Source organism: Sciurus carolinensis, chromosome 15 (genome assembly GCF_902686445.1).
Source record: "Sciurus carolinensis chromosome 15, mSciCar1.2, whole genome shotgun sequence".
NCBI lineage: Eukaryota > Metazoa > Chordata > Mammalia > Rodentia > Sciuridae > Sciurus > Sciurus carolinensis.
In genome coordinates, this window is record NC_062227.1 from 54,089,513 (window position 1) to 54,109,395 (window position 19,883).

Genomic DNA, 19,883 nt, shown 5'->3' on the forward strand with positions numbered 1-19,883 from the left:
CTTTGGCTAGCCAGTAAGACTCCTTTGAAAAGAAAGACTTAACATTTCAAATAGGCATATAATCGATCTAGGAGGTATTTGGTGATAAGTCTGATCCACAATTTCACACTAAATCACATATCACAAAAAGTTAAGTACATTGACCTTTGAGCACTCTGCTCTTCCTAGGAACACAGTACACACTATAGGAGGCTATTAGCAGCAGTGTGGAGATTGAAATTCCTTATTGCAACCCAAACATTTTGGAAGGTTCTAACTCTACTACCTAATCTTGGTTGTCATTTAATCCATGTAGGGATGTTTTTAACGTGAAAATAGGTAAAATAATTTGTGTCCACGTATTTTACAGGGTTCCTGTAAACAAACAAAAATATAAAAATGTATAGAAAATTAAACATCGCTATATAAAACCCTCTCATAGTGTTAAATACAGTGTGACAGATTATACCTGGAGATTAGACACAGAGGGCAAAGAGAGCAGGGAGGTGGCAAGGAGGGGAGGCTACAGAGGTAGAGTCTTGACCAGCCTTGTCCAAGGACTCTGCGGCCTGGAGTCAGAATAAAAACCACAACTCCCAGAAATCCCCGCTCCGACGAGGGCGGGGCCAATGGCGTGTGGGCGGGGCCCTCGGAGGGAGCGTTTCTCCCGCGAGGAGTGGCGCGTGAAGTGGCGGGGCTGCGGTGATGGAGGCGCGGGAGGAAAAAGAAGCGCAGGTGATGGGCGGGAGCGGGAACTTGCGTCTTCCTGGACACTTCATCTTTGGCACATCCACTCGCCGACGGATGTCCCGTGCACGCCATGTCTACTTTTTTCTCTCCCAAACTCTAAACCGCCTTCCCGATCTGCGAGCACACGTCTGTTAAGACCCCTGGAAAAGGACGTTTCCCTCCCTTCTCCGGCCTTTCCTTGCTGGGACCCAGTCACTGTCTCAAACCCCCTCCGGGAAGACTGGAGTGGGACTTCTGAATTCAAACCCACCTTCCCTCCAAGCTTGAGGTTCTTTACTGCTTCCTACTAGAGTTTTTCCACCAGAGCTGCATCCCGACGCTGCGGGGTTTATGGTGTGTGGCAAAACTCTTCCGCTTTAAGGTTTTCCAAGGAAGGCAGATTTTTAGCCTACACTACTTTTGCAACTTTGGGAAAGAATGGATTTTTATCTGGTCATTTTGACTCTCCCCTTACCCCCACTGGGGATTGAACCACTGAACATCCTAAGAATTCTATTTTTATTTTGAGACACAGCCTCGCTAAATTATTGAGGCTGACCTCAAAGTTGTGATCCACCTGTCCCAGCCTCCCTCCTCGCAGTGTTTACAGACATGCGCCACCGCACCAGGCTCATTTTGACTTTCGAACGATTTTTCATTGTGATTGCTTGCTTTTTATGTCCTGCATCTAGTATATCCCCAAAGACAAATTAGAATGTGAAGTAGGACGCCAGAATAGGCTTAGCATTTAGTTTGCTTCTTTGTCATAGTCGCATCATGCGTGCCATTACAACAAACAAGGCTTTTATTATTTGCTTCTTTTTAATGGTTAGGTCGCTGCGTGGTGAAAAAAATATTTGGAGATCATCCCATTCCACAGTATGAGGTGAACCCTCGGACCACAGAGATTTTATATCACCTTTCAGAACGCAACAGGGTCCGGGACAGGGACATCCACCTGGTAATAGAAGACTTGAAACAGAAAGCAAGTGAATATGAATCTGAAGGTGAGATTGTCTAGAATTATGAATGAGATAATAGAAGTAACCAAATTGTATATAACACCAGAGTATTCAAGATTAGTGTATACTACTTGTTTTGCTTTTTTATTTTATCCAGATTTGTCTTCTACTGTCATGATTTTACAGTAGTAATTTTCAAAATCACATATTTCATTGTAGTAAATGTTTTATTGGTACTCTGATAGAAATTAGTGAGCCCTAAAATAATGAGTCCAAAAGTATTAGCTTCATGTACAAATACCTTGTGTGTTTTTTCCTTACATATTTGTTTGGTTTGCTTCCAGCCCAATGCCTTAGTCATAAGGAGCTTTCAGGACATCTGAGGTGGCAACCATAAAGTGGGAGACTTAGACAATAACCTATGGCTATGTATCAGGGAGTTGCATTAGAATTTCTGTTGGACATGTTATGTGAAAAAGTACATTCAAGATATTCATTGTTTCATAATACAAACCATTAAACTAAAGATTGACAAAAGTCTTTAGATTTGGAAATATACCAAACAGAAAGGAAGTAAAACTTACATTTACCCTATTTTTAACAAGTAGATGGTACTACACATGTACTTTTTCCCAATTTTCTTACTAAAATTAACATATAGTTAATTTTGTAATCCCAGCAACCCCACTGAGGTGGGAGGATCACAAGTTCAAGGCCAGCCTCAGCAATTTATCAAGTCCCTAAGCAATTTAGGGAAATGCTGTCTCCAAAAATAAAAAGGGCCAGGTGTGGTGGTGCAGGCCTGTAATCCCAGCAACTTGGGAGACTGAGGCAGGTGAATTGTGAGTTCAAAGCCAGCCTCAGCAATGGCGAGACGCTAAGCAACTCAGTAAGACCCTGTCTCTAAATAAAATTCAAAAGAGGGCTGGGGATGTGGCTTAGTGGTTGAGTGCCCCTGAGTTCAATCCCCAGGACCCCAAATAATAAATAAATTAATAAATAAATAAAGGACTGGGGTTGTAGCTCAGTGATAAAAGTACCTTTGGATTCAATCCCCAGTACCAAAAATATAAAATCAAATTAAATTAACATTTAGCTGGGCTGGGGCTGTAGCTCAGTGGTAGAGCACTTGCCTCACATGCGTGAGGCACTGGGTTCGATCCTCAGCACCACACAAAAAGAAACTCATAAAAACATTTAGCAAAATTGAGTCTTTGTTTTATGTACTGTTTTAACACATGTAGAGTCTAGAGCCACCCCCACAATCAGGATGCAGAGCGGTTCCATCACTCCTGTGTGTTACTCCTTTGTAGTCAGATTCTCCTGTACATATTCTTCTAAAATTGCCCTATTTTTAAATAATCATTTTGTAGTTACTAAAATACAACATTAAAAAGGGGACTTTGAGTCCAGAATAATCTCATTTTGTAGGAGCTTTCTTTTTGTCTATATCCTGTAACTAAAATTTTAAGGATTTTCAAAGTATGGTTATTTTTCTGACCTTAAACCTTTCTGAGTGACACTTTTTTGTGGTGCTTGGGATTGAAATCAGGGCCTCACTTGCTAAGCAAGTGCTCTACCACTGAGATACAGCCCCAGCTTTTGCCTTCATTTTCATAAAGTACTTTTGCTAGATGTAGGATACTTGGTTGACGGTTTTTAATCTTTGAACATTTTGCATGTTATGCCACGTGTGGTCCCAGTTGTTGGCTGTTAGTCTGTTATAAGGTTTTCTTGTAACAAGTAGGTTTCTTTTGCTTCTTTTAAGATTCTTCTGTTTGTCTGTTATATCAACATTTTTATTCTAATGTCTATTTGTGAATCTCTTTGCATTTGTCCTACTTGGATTTGTTAGGCTTCCTGATGGTGAAAGTTATTCTTTTTCAGTAAAAGTGGTAAATTTTTAGGTATTATTTCTTGTTTATTTTTTCCTTTTTTCCTTTTCTATCTTTTTAAATTTTTTTCTAGTAATGGGATTGAACCCAGGGACATTCTACCACTAAGCTACATAGCCAGCCCTTTTTATTTATTTTTAATTTTTTTGAGATAGGATCTTACTAAGTTGCCCAGACTGTCCTCAAATTTGTGATCCTCCTACCGAAGCCTCCAGAATCCGTGGGATGATAGGCATGTGCTTGGCAAATTCATTTACTCATTCTTCTGCCATTTCAACCCAATCTCCCTGGTGATTTACTTTTTAAAATTTTTGGCGGTGTTGGGGATCAGACCCAGGGTCTCACACGTGATAAGCAAGCACCTCACCAATGACCTACATGCTCAGCCCTTTAGTGAATTTTTTGGTTCAATTATTATACTCCTTAATTCCAAGTTTCTATTTAGTTTTTTTTTTTTTTTTAAAGTTTAGCTCTCTATTGATGTTATCTATTTGATGCAGCATTGTCACCTGACCTTTTATTACTTTTAAAATTGGTGTCCTTTAGTTCTGTGAACATACTTATTTTGGAGATTTTGAGGTCTTCTGATGAGTCTAACAAACTCCCAGACAATTTCTATTGTTTGCTTTTTTTGTGTGTGCAGGAGGTTGAATCTAGATGCACTTTACCACTCAGCCATATTCCTAACCCTTTTTATTTTTTAGATTTTTGAAACAGAGTTTTGCTAAGTTGCTTAGGACCTTGCTCAGTTACTAAGGCTGGCCCCGAACTTGTGATCCTTCTGCGTCAGCCTCCCAATTCATGAGGATTACAGGCATGCACTACCATGCCCAGCTGTTGCTTGCTATTTTTTGTTTTTTTCCTTCAGCTTATGGGTCATATGTTCATGTTCTTTCTATCCCTCATTGTTTCATTTGTTTCTTTTTTTTTTTTGCAGTGCTGGGGTTTGAACCTAGGACCTCACACATGCTAGGCAAAAACTCTACCACTGAGCTACATCCCCATCCCCTACCCTCATAGTTTTTGTTGGAAACTAGACATTATAGATAATATATTATAGCAATGCTGGGTTCTGTTCTCTCTTTCCCTTCCTCTTGTTGTTATTTGCTTTTTTGTTTTTTATTTGTTTAGTGACTGGCTGGATTGTTTTTGTGAGGTCTGGTTGCCTTCCACAGTGTTAAACTTCTGATGCTGCTCCTCAGGGAGATGTGTGCTTCAATATGCCCAGTCACCCTTGGATGATGATGGTTTGGTAGGGCTCTGTTCCTGTTTCTCACTGAGCACCTACCTGTGAAATTCCACTAATCCATAGCTGACACTTGTTTTTAACAATGCCCTGAGGCATAAGTTGCTCTACAAATTAATTGAAATCTGACTCTCTTAAAGGAATAGGGTTTTTTTTTCCCTCTGTTTTGCAAATAACTGTAAGTACTTATTTTTAATTATTCAGAATGGTTTCTGTGTCTGATGCTGCTGGAAGTACATACTTTGAAAGATTCAACATTAGCTTCCACAAGAAGTATAAAAAATGTAGATAAATGCCAGTTATCCTAAAACATGAAATATTCTATAACACAGACTATCATAAAGGCAAAAAAGGAATAATCTGTTAGTCACATGAGAGATTTCACAATAGGGTAATGCATACAACAAAATCTATAAAATAATTAGGAGGTACAACCATGAGAATAATTTATAGATATTGACATCTATGATCAGCTGCCTGTATATACAGGAGTTATGTTCTTTAGTTTGATCAGACTTCATCCAATCAGTGGAAGACCTTAAGAGCAAGACAGAATTTCCTGAGGAAAACATTCTGCATTGGTATGATAACATCAGAGATCTGTGCTGGCTTTCCTGTATATTTTGGAATTGCCAGCCCACACCATCATATAAGGCAGATATAGATAAATGTGTGTGTGTGTGTGTGTGTGTGTGTGTGTGTCCATGTCCTAGTAAAGCCTGATAATTCTGTTTCTCTGGAGAAATTTTACTGGTACATCATCACTATTAAATACTTGGCATATATTAAAGGAATCGTTTTTGAGGTTCATTGAATAGTTGTTCTAACTCCAGGATGATTCCTAGATATCTTATTCCCTGGTTCTCTTCGACAAACTCACTGGCCTGACTGTGCTCCCAATTGCCTTTTACTGCAGTTTCTAACATTTTTAAACATGCACTTAGGCTTGAACTTCTCCATGCTATGTTGCAAACGAAGTTAGTTCTTTTAGGAAGAGAGGGTGAGGTATCCATTTTGACTTGCTTCTCCCCTACCATCCAGGCAAAACCTCTGAGCCTGGGCTCTGGGTCTGGGAGTAGGGCAATGGCAAGCTTCTCTGAATGGCACCTTCACTGTGGATGCTGAGCGGTGGGAAAGTGCAGCAGTTTTAGGTCATCTTGGCTTGCCTCTCCTGAAGTGGATTCTCTGCCTCACTAGATCTACAGGAGCCTCATTATACCTCATCCAAGGTTGAACTACTATGCTCAAAGCAGTGACAGGTCATCTGGGACTTGGTCTCAGCAACAGATGGCTACAGCAAGACCCAAAATGTTGTAGTCCTGCTCCTACAGGAAGAAAGCCCTCAAGCTAGGAGCTAGGAGCAGAGGGAGCCCTGTGCTCTTGACTGCAACAATCGCCAGTGGAGTCTCCACCTCACTAAGCTAGAAGGGAGGAGAGAGGGAGTAGTCGTGATTCAAATGCCACAAACTCTCACCTTCTTTACTGAATTTGCATAGATTTTATTGAGTTGCTGCTTCTTCATTTGCTATTTGCCCTTATGACTATTTTCAGAGTCTTCAAATGGTTATTTGTTTGTTTTTTATAATTTTCACTGGAAAACAGGCCCGCAACAGGTCATGATTCATGATGGAAATGGTCTCCTGGAGAACTGATTTTTGCTAAGTATGACAGTATAATTCAATAAAGGAAAGAATAGTCTTCTGCAAATGGTGCTGGGACAACTGGATGTCCACATATGTAAGAATTAAGTTGAATCTTACCTCACACCATTCGTAAGGATTAACTCAAGCTGATCAAGGGGCACATGCCAATAATCCCAGTGATTCTGAACACTGAAGCAGTAGAATTGCAAATTTAAGGCCAGCCTCAGCTACTTGAAACCCTGACCCAAAGTAAAATAAAAAAGGGTTGGTAGAGCACCCCTAGATTAAATCCCCAGTTCCACACATGAGAGAGAGAGAGAGAATATGAAAAAAAAATAATTGACAGACTGGAAGAGAATACATGTAAATCACATATGTGATAAGGGACTTACATCTGTAAAATATAAAGAACTTTTATGAATCAATAAGAAGACAAGTCAGCCATTTTTAAAATGCAAAAGGAATATGAATAAACATTTCTCCAAGAAGATTTACAAATGGCTAACAAGCAGCATCATTAGCCATCAGGGAAATGCAAGTCAAAACTATAATGCCACTTCATACCCAACAGGACAGCTATAATCAAAAAGATACAACAACCTTTGGGGAAGACGTGGAGAGATTGGAAACCTTGTTCATTTCTGGTGAGAATGTAAAAGCATAGTCATTTGGGAATGCATTTCAGTAGTTCCTCAGATGGTTAAATAGGGTTACCTTATGACCAGCTATTTAACTCCAAGGTATATACCAAGAGATGTGAAAATGTATGTTCATATCAAAACCTACACATCAATATTTATAGCAGAATTTTTTATTTTTCAAATGTCCATTAATGAATGAATGGATGAACAAAATGTGGCATACCCATACAACAGAAATTCTTTCTGTACACCAGAATATTATTCAGCCACAAAAGGGAATGAACATGCTGACACATGCTGCAGCATGAATGAACCTTGAAACTATTATGCTAAATCACTGAGGACCACATACTATATGATACATTTAAATGAAATGTTCAGAATAGACAGGTGAATAGAGACATAAGTGGCTACTAGGGCTTTGTGGGTTAGGAGATTGAAAAGTCATGACTAAGGAATATGTAGTTTATTTTAGGGGAGTGATGAAAATGTTCTAGAATAGAGTTGTTGATAGGTTTACAAATCAATATACTAAAATCCATCAAATTATATACTTTACGTGGGCAGTTTGTATGGTATAAGTTATAATTCAGTAAAGATGTTAAAAGTTTAAGAAAACAAAAAAGACAAAACATCTTAGTCATCATGAAATTCTCTTTTCAGCCAAGCATCTTCAAGACCTTCTCATGGAGAGCGTGAATTTTTCCCCTGCCAATCTGTCTAACACTGGTTCCAGGTATCTGAATGCTTTAGTTGACAGTGCAGTGGCCCTTGAAACAAAGGACACTTCACTAGCAAGGTAATTGTGACCGACGTAATTTCTGTAGTCATATATGTTGTAAAGTCTTGGCCTGTAGACTTTTTGGTTCTCAGGGTAATTTTGTATAGAAAATTAACAATAAATACAAAAGCCATTTAAACTCACTGCTTATTTTTGCTAATAAGTAAGATTAGTTCAGATGAAATTGCCATGGGTAAATTTTTAACTAATTAATTAATTTATTTTATTTTATTTTATTTATTTATTTATTTTTTATTTGTTTTGTGATGCTGGGGATTGAACCCAGGACCCAGGGCCTTGTGCAAGCACTCTACCAACTGAGCTATATTCCAAGCCCTGTCGTGGGTAAATTTTTGATGTTTTTTTCTTTTAGGATTAGGTTGCAAAGGTTGGCTCGCATGTTTATTTGGAGAAGGATTAGGTATAATTTACGCTGTTCCCTATAAACAATAAGAAAGTGTAGGCTAAATAATGTGGTCTGACAGCGTAAATTTTGTTTTATATTATGCAGCACCGAAGATTGAACCCAAAGCCTTGCACGTGCTTTGCAAGCACTTTACACTAAGCTACCTCCCCAGCCCGAGCATGGTAAATCTTGGTCTGTACCTATTATTCTATTGAGTAGACCTTCATTCTTTGTGACAGTTGCCTATACATGTATACACATGATTCAACAACCCTAAGAGGAAACTGAGGATCAGGAGGGGTAGGTAAAAGCTTCTCCAAACTAGTAAATAGCAAATTGGGATCCTAACCTAGTCTCCAAAGTTCATCTGACTCTCACTGGTGGTCATTTCTCAGCTAGGACTACCATTACAACTTATCATAATCAGTGATCTACACAGTTGTTCTGTTTAATTACCAATGTAAATGCTCAGAGCAGCATTTTAGGTGTAAGAACATGTAGGCTGATCAGCAGAGTTTTGAAAGACAAATAGAACTTTGCCAGCTGAAGAAGATCATTCCAGGCAATGGAAACAACCTGCAAAACACTCTGAGGAGTGTGTTTTAAAGAGGGCTGGGGATATAACTCAGTTGGTAGAGTGTTTGCCTCACAAGCACAATGCCCTGGATTCAATTCCCTGCACAGCAAAAAAAAAAAAAAAAAAAAAAAAAAAAAAATGCATAAAGATATGAAACAGTATGATTATATCAGAACCTACATAGAGATAAGATCATTTTTAATGATAAATATGTATCATTATTTTCTCAACTTATGTATGTAACCAGATTCTTCTTTTAGTTTTATCCCTGCAGTGAATGATTTGACCTCTGATCTTTTTCGTACCAAATCCAAAAATGAAGAGATAAAGCTTGAATTGGGAAAACTTGAAAAAAATCTAACTGCAACTTTAGTATTAGAAAAATGTCTTCAAGAGTAAGTAAATGCGTTTAAAGTGTTGACAGTTTTGATTATAAAGACAGTAATGGAATGGAACATTATGAGACTTAGTTTTGACAGTAGGTATGATTTTCAAAACTATGAGGGAAGCCAGACACTGTGGAACATGCCTATAATCTGAAACTTGGGAGGCTGGGCAGGAGGATCTCAAGTTCAAAGCCAGCCTCAGCAGTTTAGCAAAGCCCTAAGCAAATTAGTAAGACCTTGTCTCAAAGAGATAAAAAGGGCTGGGGATGTGACTCAGTGGTGAAGCACTTCTTCCCTAGGACCAAAAAAACTACATGAGAAAATGAGATCCATAAAACATTTTTCTTTTTAGTAGAAAATAACTTTAATGGAGGTGGGGAATGATCATATGCAAATTTTTACCTTCTACTTTATATAATTTATTACCTTTGTTTTTGTTTTACAAATAATGTGGGTTTTATAATTTTCAAAATGTACTTTTTTTTTTCATTTGGTACTGCATATTGAACCCTGGGGTGCTCTACCACTGAGCTATATCCACAGCCCTTTTTTTTCTTTTGGTGCTGGGGGTCAAACCCAGGGCCTTGTGCTTATAAGGCAAGCACTCTACCGACTGACCTATCTCCCGAGCCCCACACAGCCCTTTTTAAAAAATTATTTATTTTAGGGGCTGGGGATGTAGCTCGGTTGGTAGAGTACTTGCCTCGCAAGCATGAGGCCCTGGGTTCGATCCCCAGCACCGCAAAAAAAAAAAAAAAAAATTATTTATTTTGAGACAGGCTCTTGCTAAATTGCCCAGGCTGTCCTTGAACTTGGATTCTTCCTGCCTCAACCTCCTAAATCACTGGGATTACAGGCTTACACTACCACACCCAGCTGTATATATATATATATATATATATATTTTTTTTTTTTTTTTTTTTTTTTTTTTTTAATTTGCAAACTACCATACAACTTAAAATCACATTGTATTTTGTTGAACTTTTTTGCTATGGGATTGATGTCCCTCTTTGATGCTGTGGTCCTTCTTAAGGTCCTTGTTGCCCCAGAGATTTGGGCCTGTGAATAGAGATTATGTATATAAACACACAAGTAATTGGTGGTATGTGAAAATACTCAAACATTGACAATGTATATGCAAGGCACTGTGTCATAATCACATTTAGTATAAAGGCCTTTGGGACCTCATGTTTCAAATGGGCTTTAGGGCTGGGGATATAGCTCAGTTGGCAGAGGACTTGCCTCCCAAGCACAAAGCCCTGGGTTCAATCCCCAGCACCACAAAAAAAAAAAAAAAAAAAAAAAAAAAAAAAAAATGGGCTTTAGGGTGTGTGTGGTTGTGTGTGTATTTCTTTCTTTCTTTCTTTCTTTTGTAATGATCCCCTGCCCTCAGACCAACTAATAGTTAAAAGATTGAGTGATGGCCCAGGTGCAGAGAACTGAGTCCCCTGGCCCCAGTGACTGGCACCTAGGGTTAGCTTCATTGACAGGGCTCCCAGTTTGGGAATCTACATTTTTAATTTCTGGTTGGCAGTTTCCCGGGTTCAAGAGAACGTTTAGCAAGCACCTGTCATAACTGTCTAATATTAACTGTAGACAGACATTTGCTCAAGTTTAAGCAACAAGATTAAAGGAGTAGAAATGGAAATGTAACTGAGTTCATTTGATTCCAATGATTTTGATCCCCTTCCCCACAAAAAAAGTATGTGAACAAAACAGAACTGTCCAGTAGCCGTGGAAGACTGGTGAAAAGAATTTGAGTCTGAAACTGAAGGGAGGATGCCTACTTACAGGAACCAGACCAGCATTCCCTGACCAAAAAACACTCTAGAGCAGCCTGTGGGTAGTGGAGACCTGTCCCTCCCACACTGAGTCTGGGACTCCCAGAACACAACATTGACTTTAGGATTTATTGTCACTTTTTCTCTTTTTCTTTGTGTATATGCATGTTACCAGGGATTGAGCCCAGGGGCACTCTCCCACTGAAACAAATCCTTGGCCCTTTTAAAATTTTTATTTTGAGACTGGGTCTCCTTCAGTTGTTGATGTGACCCCAAACTTTGATTCCTCCTACCTCAGTCCCTTAGTAGCTGGGATTGCAGCATGCAACACCATACAAGCTATTAAGTCATGTTTTTTTTTTTTTTTTTTTTTGAGTACAGGTTTACTATATCAGTGAATAATTAGCATGTTAACCTTAAAATTATTTAGTATTTCCTGCAAAAAAAATCTTGTGGCAGTATGGTGAGGAAGGTGCCCTGAAAGAATGTGTGCTAGTCTGGGATATAAGATTTATGGTCGAGAATCCAGCAAGTAGGCTAGCTGTTATTGGCTAAGCTAGTGTTGAATCCAAAAAGTTTGGTTTTTTTTTTTTTTTTTTTTTTTAATAATTATTTCATTGAGGATGAGGAGAAATGCTTTTAATTTTGCTTTTTAAAGGGATCTCAAGAAGGCAGAACTGCATCTGTCTACTGAAAGGGCCAAAGTTGACAATCGTCTTCAGAACATGGATTTCCTAAAAGCCAAGTCAGAGGAGTTCAGATTTGGAATCAAAGCTGCAGAGGTTTGTGAAGGACCAAATATAGCTAGCTCTCTTTGAACTTCATTCTTACAACTAGGCAGTATCATTAGTCAGTTTTTTATGAATGACGGAAGTACAGAGAAGATAGGTAACTTGCCCAAGGTTGCATAATTACTTAGCAGCAGATCCAGATTCAGTCAGGCATTCAGACACTGAAGCGCAAAGGCCTTTGAACTCTGTATCCATCTTGTCACATTTATGAGTGTGGAAAGGATTCACATGTAACAGAAGGCTTAGATGCATGTGTAAATTTTCATCTGTGGTGTGTAGCTTCTCTTCACTGTATTATGTATTAAAAATACTTCATGATGGTCACTTTCAAAATTATTTTCTTACCCAAATTCCTTCTTTTGTAACTATAGGAACAACTTTCAGCTAGGGGCATGGATGCTTCTCTGTCTCATCAGTCACTGCTAGCACTGTCAGAGGTGAGCTTCTTGTCTTGGTCTGTTATCTGCTGCTGTAACAGAATGCCACAGACTGGGTAATTTATACATAATAGAAACTTATTTGGAGGCTGAGAAGTGCAAGATCAGAGAGGGCTACCTCTGGTGAGGGCCTTCTGCTGTATCATAAGATGGCAGAAGGGCAAGTAAGCAGGAGTCAGAGAAGGAAAAAGGCTGAGCTTGTCCTTTTCATTGGGAAACCACTCCCACCATAATGAGAACATGACCTAATCACTTCTAAAGTTTTCTACCACTTGATATCATTATAATGGCAGTCAGATTTCAGCTTAATTTTTGGAGGACCCATTCAAACCACAGCATTTATTTATTTATTTTATATTATTTAATTATTTCTTTTTAAGACAGGGTCTTGCCATGTTGCCCAGCCTGGTCTTGAACTCCTGGATTCCATCAATCCTCCTGCCTCAACCTTCTGAGTAGCTGGGATTGTAGATGTGTCACCATGCCCAGCTCATAGCATTTTATATATGTGTGTGGTACTGAGGATCAAACCCCAGGGCTTCCACATTTGTGGCAAGTGTTCTACCACTAAGCTACACCCCTAGCCCTTCTTAAATTTTTAAAAAATTTTGACTCAACCTTTTTCTAAAGTTGTTCAGATGATCTTTAAATTTGTGAACCTCTTACCTTAGCCTCCTAAGTAGCTGGGATTACAGGCCTATGCTACCATGCCCCGTTCCTTGGAATCTAAAGTTGACAACTCACAAATATGTATTTGAGACTCTAGTTGTTCCTTTACATTGTGATTCCTTTTAATTACACTCTTTGGTCTTTCTAGGTAGCATACTGAAGTCCTATTCTTAATAAATGGGGGTAGAGTAGAACTTTCCTATATTAAGCATCTTGTAAGTATTGTTTCCACTGGAAGTGAGTTTATCTATGTCAACCTCTTTGGTAACTTTATTTAAAATATCCTTAGACTGGGGGTGTGGCTCAGTTATAGAGCACTTGCTTAGCATGTCTAAGGTCCTGGGTTTAATGTCCATCACCACCAAATAAGTAAATAGAATATCCCGATGTTAATGCTGCATTCTATTTTATTTCAGAAAAGGACATTGTGCCAGGAGTGGTGGCACAGGCCCAATAATCCCAGGTACTCAAGAGGCTGAGACAGGAAGATGACAAATCAGATGCTAGCCTAAGCAATTTAACAAGGCCTTATCTCTATATGAAAAAGAAAAAAATACTGGGGATGTAGTTCAGTGGTAGAGTGCCTTGGGTTCAATCCCCAGTACCAGATAAATAAATACATAGAAACTGGCAGTGTTTCTTTGCAATGTGAATGCCTGTATTACACTGTGACTCTGTTATTTCACTCCCAGAAACTGGCAGAACTAAAACGACAGACTGTACCTTTGAAGAAAAAGTTGGAGTCCTATTTAGATTTAATGCCGGTAATTATTATTCATGTGTGTGTGTGTGTGTGTGTGTGTGTGTATAGTGCCCATGCTAAGTGATTGTCTTTAACCTTCTCCAAAAGCACCAGATGGGGAGTTTTGCTTCTGAGATTACCACGAGTGACGTCTGGCCAGGGGCCGGACCATGGACCTCCTGGAAACAACAGAGGAAGGACACAGGGAGAGTGGAAGGGGGGGCTGGGGAGATAGCTCAGTTGGTAGCTCAGTTGGTAGAGTGCTTGCCTTGCAAGCACAAGGCCCTGGGTTCGATCCCCAGCACCGCAAAAAAAAAAAAAAGAGAGAGTGGAAGGGGGCATGTTCTTCTGGGACTGGCAGGAATCATAGGATAGCATCCCAGCTGTGTGGAGGGTCCTAGTGAAAGGGAAGGAGCTGCGAAGAGGGTCTCCACTTAGGTCCTAGAACAGAGGGACCACAGAAAGGATGCAGATGACTACGACTGTAGAGATGAGCACAGCGTGAAGGGTGGTAGAGTGAGGAAATGGTTACAGAGAAACCATAGCAGCAAGGACCGAGTAGAGGGTCACAGAGGTGGTGGTGGAGAGAAACTGTAAAGGATACCAGAGGTAAGGGAGCCTTTATAGAGGGACATGTGTGAAAGGTCACATAGATGGGCAGAGATGTGAAGTGGCAATGCGAAAAGACTGAGGAAGATTCAGGGGAATATTTCTGACAAGTTTTAGGGGAGACAAGGCAGCTAAAGTGCACTCTGTGGAGTGCTCCCTAGGGTTGACCTAATGAAGGCACCCAAACCAGGCATTTAAGGCTTTTCAAGTAGTGACTTCCTACTCTACTAGGACTGTGGGTCCTTCTCCAAGGGTTATACCTGCTCTGGATCTTGCTGTCCCTGTGTGGGGAGTGGATGGGTCAGGGGTTTGCCCCAAAGTTTAGTCCCAGGCTCTCCTCGTTGCAAGTATAGGAAGGAAGGTCTCCCAGCCTGGGAGGTACAAGTATTGCCTAGAACTACATCCAAAATCTGGCAGTACTTGTGAGCACATGGAATCCCCTTCCAGGATGGCTACAGTTGCCTTTGAGCACCAGGCTCCTTTCTGGGGTCCTCAGAGTTCAAGGATCAGACTGGTGATGCCCTTCCCTCAGCCTCTTCACTGACAAGACCACAGGTTGCCTTCTCTGTATGACTGGAGCCTAGCAGAAGGCAGCTGGGCAGACTTCCAGGCCAGCATGGAGGGACAAAGAAATGGGGCCAAAGGGGGCCCTGCTTCGTCAGGCCCCAGAAGCTAAGGACAATGAAGAGGTATGAAGGATCTGGCCAAGCAATATTTCTCTGGGAGCTGCCTGACCCAGAAGAAGCCCAGTTGGCTTGTTTGATGTTTGGCCTTACCAAAGTGACAGATGACACACTTGTGTTTTGGTGTTTGATATCTATGACCTGCTCGCAATGTGGTCTTCCCTTGGTTCTCCCCATGGATTTAGGATTACGAGCCCTGAAGCTTCTGGGGGCTGAAGGCCAGGGAGATGGAGTGCACTACATGGAGACCACTGTTCCCCAGCCTGGTGCCTACCACAGCCTGTTTGGATTATCACTGATCAGCTGTTGAGATGTTGAGGTGGTCCTGACCAGTCATGAGCTGGACACCCTGGTCTTGAACCAGTCTGTGGAGCTGCCCACTCTTGCCCTCCCACAAACAACTGTCTGCTTACCCCCTGCTTTACTCCCTTACCTTGAACAGTTCTGACAAGTCGCCTTCTGGTTAGGGGATGACCTTCAGTCATGGGAAGCTGCTAGGTTGTTTGCCAGAAAACTGAACCCCAAGTGTTACTCCTTGGTGCGTCCTGGAAACCAACAGCCCCATCCTCTCAAGGCCATGAACCAAGGCTTAACTCTTTCTCATATTCTTCATCCTGCCCTGTCTGCCTGGCACAAATCTATTGTGTCCTTCAAGCAGCTTCGGGAAGAAGTGCTAGGAGGACTGTCAAATGTGGAGCAAGCAGCTGGGGTCCACTGGAGCCACTTCCCAGACCTCAATCATCTCTTGAAGGGGCACTGAAAGGGTGAGCTGACAGTCTTCACTGGGCCAACAGGCAGTGGAAAGGTGACATTCTTCAGTGAGTTTGCCCTGGATTTGTGTACCTAGGTGGTATACACTACGGGATAGCTTTGAGATCAGCAGTGTGAGACTAGCCCAGGTCATGCTGACCCAGTTTGCTGTGGGACAGCTGGAAGAACAACTGGACAAATGTGAAGAGTGGACTGACCGCTTTGAGGACTAGCCCCTCTATTTCCTGACTTTCCAGGGGCAGCAAAGCATCAGGTCTGTAATAGACACAATGCAGCATGTAGTCTGTGTCTATGATGTTTGTCACATGGTCATCGACAACTTGCAGTTCATGATGTGTCACAAACAGCTATCTATAGACAGGATTGCAGCTCAAAACTACATCATTGGGGCCTTTCAGAAGTTTGAAACAGACAACAACTGCCACGTTACACTGACCATTCACTCCGGGAAGGAGGGTGATGACAAGGAAGTGCAAACAGCATCCACTTTTTTTTTTTGCGGTGCTGGGAATTGAACCCAGGGCCTTGTGCTTGCAAGGCAAGCACTCTACCAACTGAGCTATATCCCCAGCCCCAATCCACTTTTGACTCAGCCAAAGCAAGCCAAGAAGCAGATAATGTTCTGATCCTGCAGGACAGGAAAGTAGTAACTGGGCCAGGGAAACGGTATCTGCAGGTGTCCAAGAACCACTCTGATAGAGACGTGGGTGTCTTCCCACTTGAGTTCAACAAGAACTCTCTCACCTTCTCCATCCCGCCAAAGAACAAAGCATGGCTCAAGAACATCAAGGATGACAGTGGACTGGTGGCCAAAAAACGCTCTCTGGCAAAAAAAGGGTCTATGCCCCAAAACTTTGAGACTTAACTTAGGCCAGGGCCCCAATCCCTACTAGCAAGACACTTCTAAGCCTTAAGTAAAGGCAGAACAGTCACTGAAATGAGCTCAGTGGGACAGGCTGGGCCATAGATGCTTTCTTGGCCCTCTGGTAGAACTTCTCTATCCTGTAGTCTCTGAGCTTTGGGCCCTTCTCAGCCTAGGGCAGGGTTTCATGGTGAGGAAATTGCTGCTGTTTCCAACAACTACTGTGTTCTAGGCTTTTCTCAAAGTCCTGAATATATAGTACTGAAAAGGAAAATAAGGTCTGTGTTTCCACAGAACCAGTATTCTAAACAAGCAATAAATAAATAAATAAAAGTTTTAGTTAGTAAAAATATTATAAAGAAAATAGTAATGCGATAGAGTGCTCATAGGCTTATATAGATGAGGTGGCCTACAAAGGTCAGCAGACTACATGTGACCTGGGGCCTCAAGAACTAGGAGTGGATCATGTGAGCATCTCGAGAGAAGGATCCAGGCAAAGAGAAAAGCACAGAACCCTGAGATGGGAATGAGCAAGTCAAATTCAAGGTAGTGAGGTCAGACCCCCTGAACCTAGAATGGGATAGGAGACTTCTTGCTGAAACTGCATCCGTTAGGCTTTCAGAGTCAAAGGGTGACATGTGGATACCAAGTCCCCCTGCTCCCTGCTTTGTACAGTCAGGCATGAGGAGGCACCTGCTAAAATTGATCCTATGTGCTTAACTGTAATATCAGGGCCTCAAATTGAAATGGGAGCTTCCTCCTGCTTGATTGCTTGGCCATGGAGCCATGATAGGAAATTGTGAGCCCAGAGTGACTGCCACCTGGACACTGTTTCCATTGTGTGCTACTTCAGATGAACAGCTGGAGTTAGGACTTTATTTAAATATAGAGACTTCTTCAAGTTTTAGTGAAAAAAATTCTTTTTCATGAAAAAAAAGGCACTGAATAGTTATGATAATAGTGGGCTTATATTTAAGGATTTAGAGTCTTTGGTGAATTTCAGGATTATATGTATGTTGGATATTTCCTCTGTAGTTTCTTTTGCTTTTTTGAAAGGGATCACTGTACGTTTCCCCCCCTCAATTGAATTGAAACATTATAACCTTTCCTTGTTTTATTTTTCTTTGAAAGAATCCATCACTTGCTCAAGTGAAAATTGAAGAAGCAAAAAGAGAATTAGTAAGTACTTCCCACTTTTTTCTTAAGATTTCTTAAGAAGAAATACATGTCAATATAGCTAGCACACCTTTCATACTCTTTTCTTGCCTCCTCCCAAAGTTGCTGTGTCATTGCCATGCATCTTTTAATATTTTTTTGGTGTGCATATGTGTGTATTTGTTTCCATAAAAAATACATAGTGGCATTTTTTGTTTTTTAAGTTTTTCCATAGATTTTCCTCGTGGAGAAGAGGGATTCAGAGATATAGAGTATTTGGTAAAAAGAACTAACAATGGCAGGCTAGGGGTGTGGCACAGTGGCAGAGTGCTTACCCAGTATATGCAGGGTCCTGGGTTGTTTGATCCCCAGCACCACCGAAAAAAAAAAAAAAAACACACACTTTTTTTGTGGCACCTGCCTATTGTTCCAGCTATAGACTTAAGAACTGAAAACAGGAAGAATTTTCCCAACTGTGGCAAGTGATGAGGTCCAACTGCTTAGGAGTATGCAACTTAAAATAGGGTTGGGAGCTGGGGATATAGCTCAGTTGATAGAGTGCTTGCCTGGCAAGCACAAGGCCCTAGGTTCAATCCCCAGCACCGCAGGGGGAAAACAAAAAACAAAAAACAAAAAACAGGGTTGGAAGCCTGGCACACTCCTGCAATCCCAGTGACTTGGGAGTAGTGAGGCAGGAGGATCAAAAATTCAAAACCAGCCTCAGCAACTTAGTGAAACCCTGTCTCAAAATCAAAAATAAAAAGGGCTAGAGATGGGCTCTCTGGTTAAGTACCTCTGAGTTCAATCCCCAGTACCCCACCCATCCCCCCAAAATTAAAGGGATCAGGAGGTAAAGGGTCCTAAATATAAAGAGGAAACTGTAGGGAGCTAATGAAGGTTACTTCTTGTTTCTTAAGTTCAAGAAAAATGTAATCAAAACTGTGATTTTTAGCCTGGTATAGTGCTGCTTGCATGTAATCACAGCTATGTTGGAGGCTGAATCAGAAGGCCAGCTGCAGCAACTTAGTAAGACCCTGTCTCAAAAAACCCAAAAAGAAAAAAAAGGACTGTGGGGACATAGCTCAGTGGTAAAGGGCCCCTGGGTTCAATCCCCAGTATCAAAAACAAAACAAAGAAACTGTGCTTTTTGATCAGGCCAATGCTTTAGGAAGATTGTTCTGTAACCAGTTATAAGATGCATTGGAGGGAGAAAGAAAATGCAGAAACCAGTTGGCCCATTTAGGCCCGATGAGAAGCAATAAGGTCGTGCAGTGAGAATGGAGAAGAGGTTATAGGAGAGACCCTGGAGGAATGCTGCTTTAGGGGGAAGGTCTGAAGAGTCTGTTCTATTCATGAACCTCTGTACTACCGCATCTCACTAGAGGCTTCTTCCTCCTTCAGGTGTATGAAATCATTAGGAATCTGAAAACTGGGCCTTGGAGCCTGGGAGGGAGAAGGGAAATGTGAAAGCAAGGGACTGGGAATGCCTCAAAGCATATTTGATATGATGGCATTTTTCAAAATCTGTTTTAATGGTTTTCTTTTTTGCTTACCTGACTTTAAATCACATTAGAAGTTATAGTATCAGTCTTATATCTTTATTTATGTGATTTCTTTCTTCCTTTAGGATACCATTGAAGCAGAACTTACAAAGAAAGTAGACATGATGGAACTGTGACCAGAGCCAAATAAACATCCTATTTCCTAACAAAGTAAATTGAGTAGGACTTTAAAAAATTTCTTCCCTCTTGTCATGCCTTAATAACATAATTTCTGTATTCTTAAATAAAATAATAATGTCCTTATTAAAAGAATAATGGCTTTGGTTATGCATAGTATTTTTGTGCCAAAACACTGTTTTATACTAAAAAGCATTTCTGTCAGCTGTTGCTTTCTGTGTGGTTGTGGTTGGCAGTTAGGAACCCTTCAGGAGCTCTGTTCCGAGAGCACTGGGAGAGCAGCCATGCATGCACTGTTTGGGTCAGCTAGAGTGAAAGGAGAAGGTTACAAAGATCCAGTTCTTCTTCGCCTCCTGTCTTCCTTCTCCAAGGGTTTGCTGCGCTTCTTGCTAATCAGCTCACCTGCCTACCTCCAAATGTTAATAATATGCAGAATTTAGTTTATGAAAAAAGTGACCT

General features: G+C 40.9%; 1 protein-coding gene and 1 pseudogene across 1 annotated transcript; both read left to right on the forward strand.

Moving 5' to 3' along the window:
• Positions 1–684: 684 nt before the first annotated feature.
• Positions 685–19,556, forward strand: Haus1 (HAUS augmin like complex subunit 1). Its single transcript, XM_047526567.1, is given in 10 exon segments — positions 685–714; positions 1,542–1,551; positions 1,554–1,715; positions 7,759–7,894; positions 9,120–9,254; positions 11,685–11,808; positions 12,189–12,254; positions 13,616–13,687; positions 17,722–17,769; positions 19,373–19,556. Coding segments are annotated over 10 exon segments (834 nt in total). The 3' UTR covers positions 19,424–19,556.
• Positions 13,987–16,642, forward strand: LOC124965724 (twinkle mtDNA helicase-like; annotated as a pseudogene).
• Positions 19,557–19,883: the final 327 nt, after the last annotated feature.